The 18,786-nt window shown below is 40.2% G+C and overlaps 1 protein-coding gene across 2 annotated transcripts in view; it reads left to right on the top strand.

Annotated features, from left to right (window-relative positions):
• Positions 1–9,678: 9,678 nt before the first annotated feature.
• LOC307255219 (glypican-5-like) overlaps positions 9,679–18,786 on the top strand; it is a 105,720-nt gene continuing 96,612 nt past the window's right edge. For both annotated transcript variants that reach the window (XM_080033868.1, XM_080033869.1), the window contains exon 1: positions 9,679–10,099. In XM_080033868.1, the coding sequence (XP_079889994.1) occupies positions 9,922–10,099 (178 nt within the window). In that variant the 5' untranslated portion in view covers positions 9,679–9,921. The remainder of the gene's footprint in view (positions 10,100–18,786) is intronic.

Below are 18,786 nucleotides of genomic sequence, written 5' to 3'. Positions count from 1 at the left end.
TGTTCTACTTAATCAAGCTTCTCGACACTCATTTATCACCACTTCCTCCCTCCAGAGACGTCAAGCTGAGGCTTGTCTCTAACAACCGCCCTCCACACATCCCGCTGTTCCACCAAGACACAGAGGTGAAAATGGGAGACTGAACAGCATAATCTCTCAAGCAGGCAGTTGATGGCTCCAATCTTGGGGGTTTAACCACCTTTAATTCCCTTAAATCCCAGTTTACAGGGCCAGAATTGATGGGCTAAAGCTCCCAAAGACTTGTCTACTAACTACTGGACTCAGACACAAGCATGAGGACATAATAAAGGATCCCCTGCCACAAACACAGCAGCCAATGTTTCCTTTCATAGTCAAAGGATTGGGTGTGCTTAATTGGCATCAGAAATGCCACAGTTATATTCATGTTGTCATGTTGTTTGTAGTCTCGCAAAGCCAGACCAAACTACAGCAAGTAGTATGATGTTGTTTGTGACACCTGTAACATGGGGGCGACAAATGACCTACTGCCAACTACCAGGGCTCCAGGAAGTATTTTTTTTGTACAAAATAGGGCCTGGCTTTGAAAGAAGGTCTGTTCTGGCTGGAGAGAAAACAGTGACTTCCTGTCATGTAGAAAGGTTGAAATTAAAAACAAAAACATGTGGTCCTTGTCACCTCCTAAGGACCTTATTCTTTGGGATGACACCTCATACAGAAAACATACTGCATAAATAAACATTAGGGTGCCAGAGTGAGGTTTCAGAAAACTAGGGTCGTTGGCGCCATCTGCTGACAAGGTTCACTAACACTAAAATGGATTTACTTCAGTATACTGTACATCACGGGTATCAAACTCATTTTCACAAAGGGCCGAATTACGACATGATAATCACACTAAGGGCCAGACATGTAGCTTACTGACATGCCTTCTTTTTAATCCAAAAATCAAACAACATACAGTATCTCACAAAAGTGAGTACACCCCTAACATTTCTTCAAATATTTCATTATATCTTTCCATGCGACAACACTGAATAAATGACACTTTGATACAATGTCAAGTAGTCAGTGTACAGCTTGTATAACAGTGTAAATTTACTGTCCCGTCAAAATAACTCGACACACAGCCATTAATGTCTAAACTGCTGGCAACAAAAGTGAGTACACCCCTAAGAAAAAATTTCCAAATTGGGCCCAAAGTGTCAATATTTTGTTTTGCCATCATTATTTTCTAGCACTGCCTTAACCCTCTTGGGCATGTAGTTCACTAGAGCTTCACAGGTTGCAACTGGAACCCTCTTCTACCCATTCATGACGACGTCAAGGAGCTGGTGGATATTAGAGTCCTTGCGCTCCTCCATCTCCCGTTTTAGGATGCCCCAAAGATGCTCAATAGGGTTTAGGTCTGGAGACATGCTTGGCCAGGCCATAACCTTTACCCTCAGCCTTTTTAGCAAGCCACTGATCGTCTTGGAGGTGTGTTTGGGGGCGTTATCATGTTGCAATACTGCCCAGCGGCCCAGTTTATGAAGGGAGGGGATCATGCTCTGCTTCAGTATGTCACAGTACATGTTAGAATTCAATGAACTGTAGATCCCCAGTGCTGGCAGCACTCATGCAGCCCCAGACCATGACACTCCAACCACCATGCTTGACTCTAGGCAAGACACACTTGTCTTTGTACTCCTCACCTGGTTGCCGCTCCACACTCTTAACACCATCTGAACCAAATAAATGTATTTTGGTCTCATCAGACCACAGGACATGGTTGCAGTAATCCATGTCCGTAGTCTGTTTGTCTTCAGCAAACTTTTTGTGGGGTTTCTTGTGCATCATCTTTAGAATAGGCTTCCTTCTGGGTTGACAGCCATGCAGACCAGTATGATGCAGAGTGCGGCGTATGGTCTGAGCACTGACAGGTTGACCCCCCCATCCCTTCAAGCCCTTCAGCAATGCTGGCAGCACTCATACGTCTATTTTCCAAAGCCAACCTCTGTGTACGACACTGACCATGTGCACTCAACCTTCGTAAACTGGGCCGCAGGGTGGTATTGCAACATGATAACGACCCCAAACACACCTCCAAGACGACCAGTGGCTTGCTAAAAAAGCTGAGGGTAAAGGTTATGGCCTGGCCAAGCATGTCTCCAGACCTAAACCCTATTGAGCATCTTTGGGGCATCCTCAAACGGAAGGTGGAGGAGCGCAAGGTCTTTAATATCCACCAGCTCTGTGATGCTGTCATAAATGGGTGGAAGAGGGTTCCAGTTGCAACCTGTGAAGCTCTAGTGAACTACATGCCCAAGAGGGTTAAGGCAGTGCTGGAAAATAATGGTGGCCACACAAAATATTGACACTTTGGGCCCAATTTGTAAATTTTTTCTAAGGGGTGTACTCACTTTTGTTGCCAGCAGTTTAGACATTAATGGCTGTGTGTCGAGTTATTTTGAGGGGACAGTAAATTTACACTGTTATACAAGCTGTACACTGACTACTTGACATTGTATCAAAGTGTCATTTATTCAGTGTTTTCTCATGGAAAGATATAAAGAAAAATGTGAAGAAATGTGAGGGGTGTACTCACTTTTGTGAGATACTGTATCTAGGTATATAACCTGCGTACATACAGGGGCATAGGCTAGGTTTTGTTTACATATTTTGGGGAACAAATTATAGGTTGGGGGTATGGAGGTGCTCCCCCAGAAATTGTTGTGCGTCAAACACTTAATTTCCTGTATTCTGGTGGATTTTTCTGTTTCGGTTTTCTGTGCCTTTTTTGCGTCAATTTATTGTGGAAATGTCTTTATTTTTGTAAAGGAAAAGACAACATTCAGGTTCCTGGTGAAACAATTATAAAGGACTATAATGCAGTAAGGCTCTCAGGCATCCTGGATTGAGCCACAGTATGTTTTCTCTTGGATTTTTCAAAACTTTCTGCACATTCAAAACACATCACGTTTTTTAGGAATCATGACCCAGCACCAGTGTTAACTATTTATGACACTTGGTATTGAAATGCAAAGCCACCATTGGAAACGAAGGGGTTGGGCTATCAGCGGCTAACGTTAGCTAGTGAGCTATATTGTAACTTGAGGCAAAAGTTAGAAACCAGATAATGTTAGCATTCATCCTTAGACACAATCAATCATCAATATTAGCATGCTATTTAGCCACATAGATTGGCCTATTTACAGCCATTAGAAAACTGACATCTTTTCTTCAATGCAAGTTCATCAATTCATGGCTTAAACTCCTGAGCTGTGGAACTTTCAGCCAGATTTGGCCCGTGGGCCAGAGTTTGACACCCCTGGTATACATAATTAAAAAAAAACACTTCTATTCCATTACATAGCCTAGTTTTAAATAGCAAAAATGGCCTTACCAGAAGAAGATGCCTCATCAAGAGTGTCTTCTGTAGTTGATAGCGCCCTGGAGCCCAACAGAGAGGTAGGCTACAGATTCAAGTCCTGGGTGAACAAAATAGTATTGCATATTCATTCATTCTTGAAAATGAAAAAAAAGTTTCTGAATCTATCCTGGTGAAAGCAAACACAAATTCATGTTGTCCCTGAGACTAATACAAAGCACTTCACAATGCCTCGTATTCACACATGTAAACATACACACAGCAGCACTGGTGCTGTAGCTTCAAGTCCATGTTAATTGTGGAATGTTCATGACACTAAACAGACAGGTAGACAGGTGTGGGGAATCAAACTTCCAGCACTGCACTTAAGGAAACTAATGTGGCATATCCATTTATGACATGTGAAGCACAGGTGAAGGCAAATTAATAACATTATGTATGGCTCCATTCAACTTAGGGGAGTGTGTGCTGGCACTTCTTTACGGAAATTAGTCATCATTGTTATTAATTCCACCGATTTTCCGGCTGAGTCAAAATGTCTGCTATGAAAACATGTGCCACAAATAGGCTCCAATAAAAGAGTTGTGCCTTGCTGAGGTGACGGGCGACTACATATAATATTACCTCCATTCAATCCAATACAGCAGTCCTACAATAAAAAATAAATAAAAATAAAATTTTACCATTTTTCTTAGAGATATTCATGTGGCTATAGGAGCAGTAGGCTTAGCCTGAGCTATAGGCTATAGGCAGTAGCCTAGGCTCAGGCTGCTGGGGTGCATTTATGGTGGACCAGTTGCAAACTCTTATTCGGTAGGCTATGTGCTATTTTGTCAATTTTAAGTCACTACTAAAATGAATATCTAGATAGCTTTATTCTTACATGTCCAAATTTCCTTTATCTTTTAATGTCTCCTTGCCCTTTAGTGTTCTTTTGACTGTTTACCAAATTATTATTTATTTTTCTCGACATTCCACCATTGTTTAATATGTTTGTAATATTTCACTTTCTTGTTTTGTAAATTGCACGGCAATCATTTTTTTCAATCAAAAAGACCAAACATATGCTACGCTAGCTATGCTAACGTTGTCCTCCAGTAGGAAGGCTCCATAGTAGGCCTACGTCGGGAAGGTTCGAGCACCCCTTGATGAGCAGAGGAAACAGTGCTGTACAAACTCAAGACAAGTAGGCTATTCGAACACAACTAAAAAGAAAATAGTTATTGTATATATAGGGGAAGGTGGGGTGATTTGTGCAACTTTTTACTCAAAGTGATTTTAAAGTGAGGCCTTGACAGTTATGTCTCCAACTCAAATATGTATATATATTTCAGGATGTTGTGCATCCCTGGCAATAAAAACTTTGGATCTGGAATAAACTGTTTAAGAAATATAGCTTTCGGAAAAAAAGTTGTCTTGTCGCACAAATCACCCCACTACGTGGGGTGATTTGTGCGTCATTGTGTCACAATGACAAAGTCACCATCATCATCTTTCTGGCCATCTGAACTCTCATCAGTGGTGTCGTTAAGTGGAATTGAGATGTCACTCTCTTCTGAGCTACTGTAGACAATCACTTTCTTTTGGTGACCAGCGTATACAGCCATGCCACTGGCACAACTCTCAGAAATGTACTTTGCAATAGTTGCTCCGTGCTTGTGGAACCAACTGCCACCTGACAAATGTGATTCCCCCTACATTTCTGCCTTTAAATCAAGGCTCAAAACCCATATGTACACCCTGGTGTTTCCTCCCCATTAACCTCTGCACTACTTACTTACCTCTGCACTACTATCTGTGTTTATGTGGATGTATGGGCTTTACGTCTTTTATTTTGGTTATTGTTATTTTACCTTCATTGTTTACCTACTGAATGCACTATGTACAGCACTTTGGACAGTGCAAACTGTCATAAATGTGCTTTTATAAATACATTTTACTTACTTACTTACTTATAACTCACCCAGGCCCTTGCGCACAAATCACCCCATCCCCAGAATTTTGGATAATAGGCATGATGCAGCAATTTAGGGTTGACATTGTGCTAACTATATAGACTCAAAGTGTAGCATATACCAAAGCACTAAAACATGTGTCAAATGTTTTCAAACGTGTCTATAATTGTTCAGACACAATAATCAAAAAACCTTGATCATGGAAATTTTACTTTGAAAGGCAAAACACAGTTTTTTTAGCTTAAATGTGCTTATATCTTATTCCTTGTGTCTCCCTTCTTTACAGGATGAGTCAAATGGATGGCTCTTCTTAAATATGTGGTCACATTTCCAATTTCTTCCACGGTTTTCTAGAAACAAGGGGTTTTGCAACTTCCAAAATGCACAAATCACCCCACCTTCCCCTATATATATATATATATTTATTTAAATATTTATTTATTATTTAAGCAATTGGGCTATCAATAGTTATACGGTGTTGACGTAGGGTCTTAGGCTAAGGCTATGGCAAAATCCATGTCGTGGCGCAAAATCACACTGGCGATGACTATGACACCGGTATAGGCTACCGCCCACCGCCAATTGCCTCTCACCTTTTCATCTCATCAGTTCATCCCAGCCAGGTAAAATTTGTCGCCATTGTTTGTGTTAAGTGTAAACTTCTTCCCACTCCTTTTCGAACATGTTCTTACAATTATCAGTTCATGTAGGCTAGGCTACTTAGCCTATTAGGCCTATGCTTTCTATTTTGTGTAACATCATTATTTTCTGTAACATTTTCTGTTTTCTATTACATGTTCGAAATACATTTCCATCAAATAAAATAAAATAAAATAAAATCAAATCAAATCAAATAAAATCAAATAAGAATTGCTGGCTAGTGGCTAGCATTAATTTAAACCATTTGCTCTTCCTCCTGGGCTAGTTGAACTAGGATATAACCAAGGACCTATGGATATAACTTAGGCCTACTGGTCTGTGTGCTATGCTAACCTTGTTGTAGCCTACAACACCAATGAAGTAGGCCTATAGCTGTTCTAGCACTGATACATAGCCTACTGAATGATTAGACCATGATAGTAACTCTGCCGTTTTTTGCTCCCAAAGTTCAAACACTAATGTAGTTTATTTCCGCCCCCAGACCAGCTCCAGTGGCCTTCTGGCTTTGAGAATTGCATTTTGGCACGTCACAAGACTGGAGATGTGAATACCAGGTGAATAGGGTTGCAAAGGGGTGGAAAGTTTCCGGTAAATTACCGGAAACTTTCCGGAAACTTTCCACGGGAACTTTCGCTCGGGAATTTTGGGAATATTCAAAATTGGAAATTATAGGAATTAACTAAATGTCGGTAATTTAAATGATTTTTTTTTTCATATCCAAACATAAATCTAAACATCTAAACACTATGTTTGGTCATAGGCTGACATCCATGCAAAATAATACAATTAAAAATCATTACATTTGAACAGATTTATTTGTAAGAACTTTATCATGTTTTGATTATTTTATGAACAATCAATAATTTCACTGAACAACAAAAAGATGAATGTTGAGTTAAATATTACTCATCTGTCTGACCCAACCTATTCAATAAATAAAGTCAAATGCCCACCATGTGATGGAGGAATGCACAGAGCATGTAGAGGGCATGGCCTCAGTACCCCTGCAGTAGGATGTGTGCTATGTGCAACTTGCCAAGGTTACTTGCATAAAATCTGGTTATTTTAGTCAAGATTTTGCTCAAATATATTTTCCCCAACTATATTTATAATCACTGTTTAAGCCTTTGTAAACCTGGTCTAGTAAAAATCAATATATGATATCAAGTTGGGTGTCTCAATAAACTTAAAAAAAAATCTGATTTGAAATTAAATGTTCATAACTATATAAAAACTTAGTTGAAAAAACTGCTTTTTACAGTCTAGAACGTTTGCCTGGACTGAAATAACACAGTTAGAAGAATTTAGTGCATTTGGTTTGCTTTAAATTTAGTAAATTCCCGTTTATTCCCGTTAATTCCCCAAATTCCCGTTAATTCCCATAAATTCCCGTTAATTCCCATGGAAAGTTTCCAACTTTGAAAATTCCCGGAATTTTGCAACCCTACAGGTGAACAATTTTATTTGAGTAATTTGAGAACCAGATAAATTAGTCAGTTTCATGTATCCTGATCACTTCAGAATAAATTCAACACCTGGATTACCAGAGGCACATATGTTGAGCTCTTACTATAGCAGCCCACCAAAAAAAGTCACCTATGTGACCTAGGTGAATAACACAGAACAAAATTAAAATGGCCTTTTTTTGTGACCAGCTTAAAGGTGAAGTAACAATAAAGTAGAATAAATATTTGAATGCAATACAGAATGCCTTAGTGCCTTACTGATTTATATTACATTAGATTTGCATCAATGGGAGCTAGTTGTCTTTTCCTTAACATGTCCACCATAAATAAATACAGAAGACACAAATTACTGCATAAAAATTAACCAGAATGCACATGTTTGAACCTCAAATTTTTCTGGGGGACTACACCCAGACCCCCACTTTTAATGTGCCCCCCCAATATTGAAATGAAACCTAGCCCTTCATTAATTAATTAAAATTTGTTAATTTCATATTACTGGATGCAGACCAATACATGTAAACTGTAAAGACGCAACCTGGCCATTGAAATGATTTCAGTTTTTTAATTTGTTTTCCTTCGGCGGCCCTCGGTCCAATGTTGGGTTCCTAAATTGGCCCTCAGCTATCAAAAGTTTGGAGTAGGGTCCAGCTGCAGCCCCGGAGACAAGTTACCCTGGCGTGACAACAACACCCAGGCGTGACGGAAGTAACAGTGGTGTGACGGACGTGATTTTTGACTATTTAGCTTCCATGACATGTCTGCTATGTCACTCATTTCCCCTAACCCTAACCACCCAGCTATGATGCCTGAACCTAATCCTCAAAACAATATAGGCCTAAATAACCGAAATTTAGTAGCCTATCGGTCTGCGGTCTTTTTTATTGTTTGACGTGACGTACTCAAGATGGCCGCCGCCGTGTTCCGTCAATGTTCTATCTATATTCTAACCTCTCCTGTCCCCTTGCCCTAACCCTAACCACCCAACTGTGATGCCTGAACCTAATCGCCAAAACAATATAAATAACACAAACTTAGTATCGGTCTGCTGTCTTGTTATTGTTTGACGTTGTTTACAACTTAGAAGTTTATGACGTTGCAAAAATAAAATCTACAGGTAACGTCCGTCACACCACAGTTACTTCCGTCACGCCTGGGTGTCGTTGTCACGCCAGGGTGCTTGTCTCCGGGGCTGCAGCTGGATACTATTGAAAGTTTGAGAACCCCTGAACTAGCCCATAGACTGTATGGACTGGCCTGCATTGTCTCTGACTTTACCAGTTGAACAAAAACAGAATAATTATTGCCCGACAAGTAGCTGTCTCATATTATTTAAAATACATTTGAATGTTTCATACCAGTAGGCCTAGATAAAAACGTGTTACAGTGGGTAATCAGGTCCATTATGGGCTATTACTACCCTCTCCTGGACAGATCTGGTATCACATGTGATACCATATCTGTTCAGGAGAGGGCAGTATTGAAGATACAATATGTAAAAGTTTTAAAAATGACTTGTCTAGTTTAAATAGTTGGAGATATATTTGCTTGTCTCATAATTTGCAGATGTGATGTCATACACGGGCCATGCTTGCCAATGCCTTTGCACGGTTTGTTTGATCTGAAGTGTATCTACATTATTTAATGCCAAATCTGAAAAAGTTATCATCATGACAGGATAATGGCAATTAAATCAAAACATTCTTCAAACTTGTTTAATTTATGTCAAAGGATGCAAAGCCTAAAAGGAGTATCATACATGTAACAGGCAAATAAGTATGGATGAAACGACATATGGTTGCTCTTTTACTAAAGGTTTCCGCCAGTAGATGGCAGCAATGTAAATCAAATAAAGTATTGCTCTACAATGCCTCATAAACTGATTCTCCTTGGCGCACGGAGTCAGTTGCAATCATCAATTATCATACTTTGAAAACGATATAAAAGGAATTAAATTTAAATAGCCCATTTCAAATTATAAAATTGTGTAGTGTCCTTTTTTTTGTAGTAAGCTATTTAATTATTAACTAAAATATATAATGAGCTTGTTTTTAGTTTTTGTTGTAGTAAGAATTTAAAAAAGGTTGCTATACTGCCACTTCATGTGTCAGTAGGCTTTAGCAACAGGGATATTGTAGTGAGTTTCAGTTGTGGCACTGAGGTAAACAGAAAGGGAGGGGAGTCTGCGCAAGGCTTTGGAAACAGGCATGCAGACAGCCGACCACTGCAAAGTGTTGAGCGCGGGACAGACTGGCTTCAGCCCACAACCACTCTTCCTCCGTCAAAGAGAAGACACATCAATCCTCTGCTGTGTGGCGCTCACACTCAGCCCAACCAATAATGTGAAAATAAGTCGGGAAACGTTTGTCAGATGTTTAAACTTATCGTCGCTTCATTGTAATTGAGTGCCGTCTATTTTCAACACTGTCACACAGTTTGCAGTCAGGCTACAGTAGGCTATCCACAAGGATACCTGGTGTGAGATGCGGCAATGTCCCGAGGAATATGTCCACGCGTAAACTATTGCGGCTCATTTTGGATTGTGTCAGCGGTCATATTTGCGGTGAACGCGATCGACGTGGACGGGTATAGTTGTCATGAAGTGAGGACCGCTTTCCAACTGCGGCAGGTCGGGCCGCTGCACCGAGTACCGGAGACACCTGGCACAGGTGAGTCAGTGCTATTCGCACCTACTTTCGCTAAAGTGCACTGCAAGGCATCAAAAGGTTTTGCTAATAATACACAGCGAGTGCTCGCCCAAAAGAAAAAGTAAAGCCCACTCATGTGGCAGCAGCATATTGATAGTGATTTTCTCATATTAGTCATTTTGGTCGAAGACTTTTAAAGGATTTTGACCATAAAGCGGTCTATTTGTCTGATATTGTGTAGGATATGTGGGATGCAATTGGTTTGAATTAGTTTTTTTCTAAACAATATAGCACACTGCCAAATCCGGGATTCACTTAAAGTCAGTAAAGTGTGTCTTAACATGTTTGTCAGGCCCATTTTAAATACATTTTATGCATCATATGTGTCTATTGTACATTGTAGAAATTTGTTTTATATACACTATTTTGTTTAAAGCATCAGATCCTTTTGAGTTTCTCCACAATTTGCAGCTTTGCATGCCACCCAGCTGCTTATCAAGCATGATTTTTGGAGAGATTAAATAATTATCGCACATATCTTTGGGCAGAAAGCCGGCACCATCAAATGCTGCTGAGCAGAGTTTTTGGGCAGAAACAAGTGTTATGTAGGGGTCTCATATGGTTGAATCTCAGTGAATGAAAGGTTGTCATTATTGGGTTCACAATTGGAGTGATTGATTTGCAATCTTCAAATTGATTTTCAGAGGTATACCACCACCAACTCTTTTGGCCATGTGCCTTTTTAGATACTTGTGGTGGCATTGCTTACGCTTACATGCACTTGAGTTTTGGAGCCACAGTTTTACAGGAATCGATTGTCCAGACTCCTATTACTTATATAGCCCTTTCGTCCCTCAGTTGACATGGTTCCCAATTTGTTTACTGTCTCCTGTAAGATTTCTTTTTAGAGTGATGCTTGAAAGCAGCTTCAGATGCCTTGAAGGTTTTTGTGGTATGTGTTTTCCTCCTGGGCACCAAGGAAAGGTTATTTTACGAGCATAAACATTGGTTCCAAATCTGTTTTGGAGGCAAAGTGCATTTTTGAGCCAGTTCAGGCTTTGTTTCAACTATGCTGGTTTTTGTGTGTAAGTGTTTTCTGCAAGAACATCAAGAACCTCCATCACTCAAGTCTCTTCAACTGTCTGTGGGGTCATTTCAATCGGCATATTTAAACACAATAAATAACACTATTAAGCAGGCATTATCATTATACTTTTTCACTCTTTCCAAAATATTTTAATGGTGACTGAAAATCTTTTCCCCTTGTTTATTGTGAGTATTATAGACATGAAGGTGTCTAAGATTTAACTGCGTTTCTACTAGTAAATAGCAGAAGATATGCTATATGAAACTATCGATACGACACCATACCAGAATCATTTCTGAAATAGTGTCACATGCAGGTTGGTGGCAGCCCCTTAAGTGTCACCCAAGTATCACATCAGAGTCTGTGAGCTGTAACATGGAGAAGAGATAGATAGCTGAGCAGGAAACATGCCTAGAGGTGCATCTCAACCACTTGATATGTTTGTTTAACAGAGTCACCAATAGCAACGGAGGATGCCAATTTCTTTGTAGGCAGCAGATTAGGGCCACAGCTCTTTAAGACAAGGGGAGGATCTTGGTCTTCTTAGGATGTCATCATGTCTGGAGCATGTCTTGCATGATAGATTGGCCGGGCATTGGCAGAAGCTACATGGGACTATCTCTGCTGGCAATCTCAGCTGTTGATGTAGCGTATTAACTAACAGAGAGCAAACAAGTACACAGTATGGTGGGAAAGGTATGCAAATAGGCTATCCTTTTTATAAATGTGCTTTCCCCACCTCTGCCCCCTACAGTGAGATAGATTTTGTTTTCCTGTGACACACCTATAGTTATAACATTTTTGGAAAGTGGGGATGATATGATCCAGATACGGACGGCGGGCTCTTTGCTCTGGAGTATTAATTGATATAAATATTTGTGTTTGTTTACAGGGTGTGGCGTACTGCATTTTGTGTGCATTCACACCCCACCACCTCTGCTGTTCCTTCCCCTCACAGCTAATCAAACATTGCTGTAGCTTCCCCAGGATATTTTGGGCTTCTATCATATTTTGCTTTTTATTTGTACTGCTCCTTGAAAGGTTGTTTTGGGTCAGGCACACTCTTGTCTTCAAAGCACTGACAGGGGGGGTTTTGTTAGAGTGGGAGATTTGGTGTGTGTGTGTGTGTGTGTGTGTGTGTGTGTGTGTGTGTGTGTGTGCGTATGTGTGTACACAATTATGCTACTCTGCTTCATTTCTCAGATTGAATGCCAACACAAGCAACTCTTGAAATTTGATGTGGCAAAATTTCAGCCCTTTTCACAGTCTGTTGTTTGTTTTAGGATACAGTGCTGCATTTCATTCATGTGTGGTGAACGGATTTCTCACTAAGCACCAGGAGTGTGGCAACGGGGAACTTAAGAGTCCAAGCCAATAGAATATGATCTTATATAACAACAGTTTCACTTTTAAGCTGCACATATTTAACCAGTTTTTCTTTTGTGTTTCAATACGTTTAAGTTCAATAACATGGTGATGGTGCCTTATGATTATCAAAAGCACTCTTATGTTTAAACTAGAATGTAGTTTAGTTTTTTATAACCTTTATTTATACAGGTAAATCCCATTGAGACCGGATACTCTTTTGCAAGGGAGACACATTTGTACACCGATACCAGGCTTACTATCGACATTCACATGAGGCAAGGTGGGTGAAGTGTCTTGCCCAAGGACACAACAACCATGACACAAGTGGCAGGGCGGGGATCGAACCGCAAACCCTTCGATCATTGGCCGACCCGCTCTACTACCTGAGCCACAGTCGCCCCAAAAAGAAAAGATAAATATGTATATTTATTTGTATTGAATAATTTCAGACCAAAGTATTTGCTTTACAGTCATTACTTCGTTCCTTGGACTTTATCTCCATGCCAACTGAGATACTTAGATAAGGAGTGACATGAAGTTGCTTGTATTGTGATTATTTTGAAGAGTTATGGCCACTTTGGTACGATGGTACGCAGCCAAAGACTCAATATTGAGATTACCACAGGGTGCTGATATAGGCCTTAGATAGGTCATTTGCATAGTAGAGAGCTAGCAGTTCTGTCTTAAAGGCACACATTTTTTACAGTTGGCTTTTTGGATAATGTCCTCCGATAATGATCATCCTATTTTACAGCTCAGTTAAAACGACCTGATTGAGCAGGACTTGTATGATGCCAGAAATAACCCCTTTTATCAACTTAATAATCTACTGCCATTCTCTTATTTACTGACTCATTAACAGCTATTTTAGAGTGAAAGGGAAAGTGTCTTTTTATCTTTTATACAAGAGAGTAGGGTCATGAATTAATAGCAAGGGAATGGGAACACAGTATGTTATCGCATTTCTCCACATCCGTAACCAGTTACGACGTCAAAAGCCTTGGCAAGCTCTCAAAGCACAACATGGTCTTTGATTGGCTGTAGTTATTTTTATTCCTTTTTTAACTTGGCCTTTCTTCCTGACAGAGCATACCCATGGTGCACAACTACACCATACTTAAAATCACTGAGCATCTGTGTTTTTTTCTTTTCCTGGACATCCGTCAACTACCAACTTCAATCTAATGTGAAATTCACATAAGAAAAACTCCTGTTTAGTTTTGTGAAACTAAAGCCATTAGAAGAAAATCGGTATCCCTGACAATGTCTTAAAGCTAGAAGACAGGGCAGCTTGTTGTTGGGACAAGCACCTCAGATGCTCTTTCCCAGTCTCCCCAAACACTCCAGCTAACCAGTGTGGCCCCAGTCTGAAGCTGATTACTCCGTCTGAGTCCGTCTCACACACCATCTCTTATTGGATTTTAGCCTAAGACTATCTTGTGTGTCAGTGGATTGTTTACCACCGTACCCTCCTGGCTTGCTACTGTGATAGAGGCGGATACAGTTTTATGAAGTTAATAGACTACCAAGCATATCATCTACCGCTTATATTCTGAGAAAGAATGTTCAATAGTTTATCTTAAATGTTGACAATTACTCTGCTAGTCTGTATATGAGCATATAGAGTAGGGATGAGCCCGAATCCGAATATGTATTCGGATAAGCACGGATAATGAGTTAGATACGGATACGGATAATTTCCGAATAGTCCCGTTATTATTCGGGGATTTTTTTTTAATATATTATGCGCCTAATTGACGCAGCGCGTTCCGCCTCAATGACACAACAGGTAGAATGTCACTAACAGCTGTTCTGCGGTGGACATGAGAAGACCGGGCGCGTCCCGTGACCCGCGGTCTCTCTCTTTTTATCCACTGATAAACGCAGCGCGTTCGCCCTTTCCCTTGAATAGAGGGTTCTACCTGTCGCATTCGCTGCCGTTTTTATGTGAGTTTCCTCAGCTGCCGTGGCGGAGAAGAGACGAACCGATGGAATATGCTGCACCCCGAGTCACCGTCAGCCCTTCCCCGATGTATTTACATTCACTAGGCCTACTGCTTAAACTCTTTCAAACACCACAACGTTTCCATCAAACTGATGTTTAGGACCTGTACTTTTTCAGCTGTCAATCAATGCGTATAGGCTACGGCTAGGCCTACTTCAGGACCTATACAATAAAATCGGAAACTGCAAACTTGACACATTAAAATCACATGTGGCTTTGTGGAAAGGCTAACATATTATTTAGGGTTTATGAGATTGGTACGTTGATACATATATTGTTCCTAAATCTTAGTTTAGTAAAACAAAAGTAAAAAAAGAGGGAGGGGGAGAGATAGAGATAGAGATAAAAAATAATCATGAAATACAGCTGTATTTCCCCCAGTTAAAGGGGTACCTTAATTAAGTTAAAAGTAAAACACTGGCCCTCATTTACTAACAGTGAGTAATGCACAGATTTGGGCTGTTATTTATCAATATTTTCGTTCCCTGAATTTCTTCGTATTCTGAGAACAAAGAAGAGAGAGAGAGAGAGAGAGATGAAAAGGTAGAAATATATCTGACTTATATGTCAACATTACATCAATGTGATGCTTTGAAGGGACAACAATTGCATTGACAATGAATATTAGTTTAGAAAATCAATTTAGGTGTGACTTCCTTTAATGTAGGCTATTGTAAAAGAAACTTCCGGTATACTCCACGCCCACTTCTTGTTGTGTATCCGGATACAGATACAGATACAGATAATTTTGTTGGTTGAACAGATACAGATACAGATACAGATAATGACGTCTCCGCACACCCCTAATATAGAGTATCTTAGCCTTATCAGGTTTTAAACTATCGGCCTACCAGTCTTCCACTTCTCTCTTCAGACCCTGTTTGTCCAACCTCTGCCCTCTGGCTTGGCTTCAGACCCCCGTGCCAATCGCCGTAGGCAGCTCCAGCTTGGGGTCTGGGAAATCTAAACATTCCAGTTGTGTTTCAAGGTTGTCCAAAAATGCAGGTATGCGGCCAAGACGCGGGATGTGTTTTCATTCAACACGGTCCATCCAAAACACAGCAAATGAGTAGAGAGTAAATATCCTGCATGTTCAGTGGATCTGGGAACTTCAAAGGGGGAACTGGCTTCCAGAGGCAGGAAAAGACTAACTGCATTAATTGCCTACTTTCTAACAAAGTTATTCTTGTTCTCAAATACATATCAAAACGGCAGCATCAGGAAACCGCAACCCTCCCAGTCATCATCAACACATTTCATATCAAAACAGCATTTCCATATTATATTGAGAGAGTGAGCTGAATACATAATTGTATGAGTGCTGGAGTTTATGCACGTGTGTTTGAAAAAGGTGGTTATAACCATATTCTCAGCAGTATACTGTATTCAGCTCTGCTACTGTGGTACCACATATTTAATATGGCATGTGAGTTGGCCTGGCAATTATACAGTGGTAGAGTTTCTCCACTCAGGAGGGTTGACTTGTGCAGTGAAGGGCACTGAGGTGTTGCTGAAGGGATTGTGACTAACAAGTCAAGACCTCTGAGCCGTGGCTTTAATACGGCAAATTACTCCAGAGGTATTTGTCACCTCAAGACGATTAAGCGAATTAGGATTCAGACTTGACACCCAGTCTGGAGAGCTAAGTGTGTTAAGGTTTAGCCAGGCAGAGTGAGTGGCATACACTTTGGACACTCAATACCAAGTAACTGTAGAGCATGGTCTTGTTGGAATATTGTAGTTTACATCAAATGTTGTATTTTGAAATCCGAACAATATCTATAGATTCTACCCCGACAAATCTACAATTCTCGAGGAACTGTAACATTTGGAAAATAAAAGGGGAAAGTGGAAGCAAAGCCAAATTTAAATCTTGGCTAATTTTGATCTGATGTAGGCAATTCAGAGACCATTCAAATCCATCCAATCGAACATTTGAAGCAGGACTTTAAAATTGTTGTTGAGTCATGGTCCCCTAGCAATTTATCGGCTTGAGTAGTTTGGCAAAGAATAATGGGGAAGAATTGCAGTGTCCAGATGTTCAAAAGTGTTACTGTTGCCAAAGGTGCCTACTTCATTCTGTAGAACATGAACAAGTCTAAGGAGAAAGTCATTCTGTAAAACATGAAAAGGGTAAAGGGGAAAGTCATTACTTATTATGGTCTGTATTCTGTATACTCAAAGGTATGTTCAAAAATATACTTGCGTTGCTCAAAACAAGGCAGTCAGATATTAATAGATAGATGTCCTACATTGTCCTACTTGGGTGACTCTTGGTGTTCTTGAAAGGCTGCTGCCCTGAGTCCTCAATGCATGTTTTAGTTTACCTTACAGACAGAAGTAAGACTAAAATGCTTTTTGTTAGCATACTGCATATTATATATTTGCAAAGACACAGAATAATGCACTAAGCAGTATGTTTGCTTTTGGATATACAAGTATTGACATGGCTTCTAATTATTCCAGAGAGTGGCCATGGTATATTCGTGACAGCTAGTCAGCCTGCTGTGGTGGCTTTAACAGCCAAAGTCTATCCGAGTATCACTTACTTCATGCATCTACTTGCAAGGGACGGAGAGGCCAGGCTGGATTCCACTGTGAGTCCCTGGATATTAGTTTCATATCACAGATACACGCAAACACAAAGAAGAGAAAGAGCCAGCTAATGAGGAGAACAGGGTCGGGGACAGAAGAAGACAGACACAAAACATGCTGAAATGGTGACCATAACAAATTATTAAAACAACATATGTGTTACACATGCAAATTATTATATTTAATAAGAGAGACACCTCTCCCATTTGGTGTTCAGAATGCTCACCCGGTGCTGAATCCATACAATATTTTGCTTTACCAGTAAGAGTTGTCAAACAATTGCAACAATTGCAATTGCATTATTATAGATGATGTAGAATGTCATGACACATATTATAAAATATAAAATCTGTCGACTAGACACTGATTTGTATTAATTTATACACAAATGTGTCCTCCTTATTGTTAAGTAGTTGGTGGAAATAATACAAATATGTAAATATAAGATATAAATTGTTTGAGAAAAAACTTTTCTAGAGAAATGGTTTGCATTGTATGTGTCCACCTTCAGACAGCCAGTATCCCCCCATCAAATCAGTGGTGTAGTGTTCTTGGATTCTTGGTTGGTGAGCAGGGTGTGATGAACTCTGCTCTTACCAAATCCCTTTCATAATAAAAAAATATCCATTTTGAAAGGTTGGTGTCATTGAATATTTTATGGACAAATATTGTATGACAGATTTAACCTAAGAATGAGGTAGACCAGCAACGGTTTCACTTGTTCCATGTTTTTTTTTAACTGATATTGTCATCACCCTCATCAACAATATGGAAAATAGCACTATGATGATAGCTGCACTATGACTGTTGACATTGGAAATGTGCAAACTTGATACAGTGATAGTTCAGGTAAGGGACAGGAATAGTGGTGGCCAAACGTCCCGAAAGAAACAGGATAGGCCTTCGCAGAAATGATGTCAACAGGGAAACGGTTTCGTCAGGGACAGAGTGTCAATATAAAAAGAGACGTAGATAATGAGCTGGAAGGGGCAGGACAGCCAGTTATGACTTCACTCGTCTGGCTCTGGGATGGGAACACATGGAGCCTCACTGGGTAATTAAGAGACACCCAGGCTTCACTAAGATATGCCAGGCAAATGGGAGAGAGGGAGCAGAAAGGGAAAGAGGGATTGAGAATGCAACCCTATTGTGTTTCATGGAGGGATTTGGACAGTGAGGCACTGGTCTTGCGGTCTGTCCTAAGGCCATGCTTTAGGCTCTGGTTACAACACCTGCCTCCAGCCACCCTCTTCTAATGCCCAGCCCCTCCCCCCCCACACCCTCACATCCTTGTAAAATGAGTTATCATATCAGACTTCTGCATTTTGGAAAATGTCCCTGTGCATGAGAACTTGTGCAAATAAATGTGTGGGAAAGGACCATTTTAATAGCCTGTGCTAATTGTGACCAGTCTCAGTGATGTCATGACAGTGTCTATATATGTAGCAATGGTGAGAAGCAGGTGACACTGGCAACGCAGAGTGTGAACTCAGTTTTAGCTGATGTCATTGTGCCTGCTTGAGCTGTTCTTTGGATCATAGTATTTGCAGTTAGGTCATTGCCTTCATGAGGCTGTAATGAACTGCAGGATTATGACTTATGACAAGTTACCGTGTGTGTGTGTGTGTGTAGGATTTGCATGTTCATACTGCT

This window comes from Ammodytes marinus (genome assembly GCF_949987685.1).
Source record: "Ammodytes marinus genome assembly, chromosome: 9".
Taxonomy (NCBI): Eukaryota; Metazoa; Chordata; class Actinopteri; order Uranoscopiformes; family Ammodytidae; genus Ammodytes; species Ammodytes marinus.
Note: the sequence above shows the minus strand (reverse complement) of the source record. Positions and strands in the feature narration are given on the sequence as shown.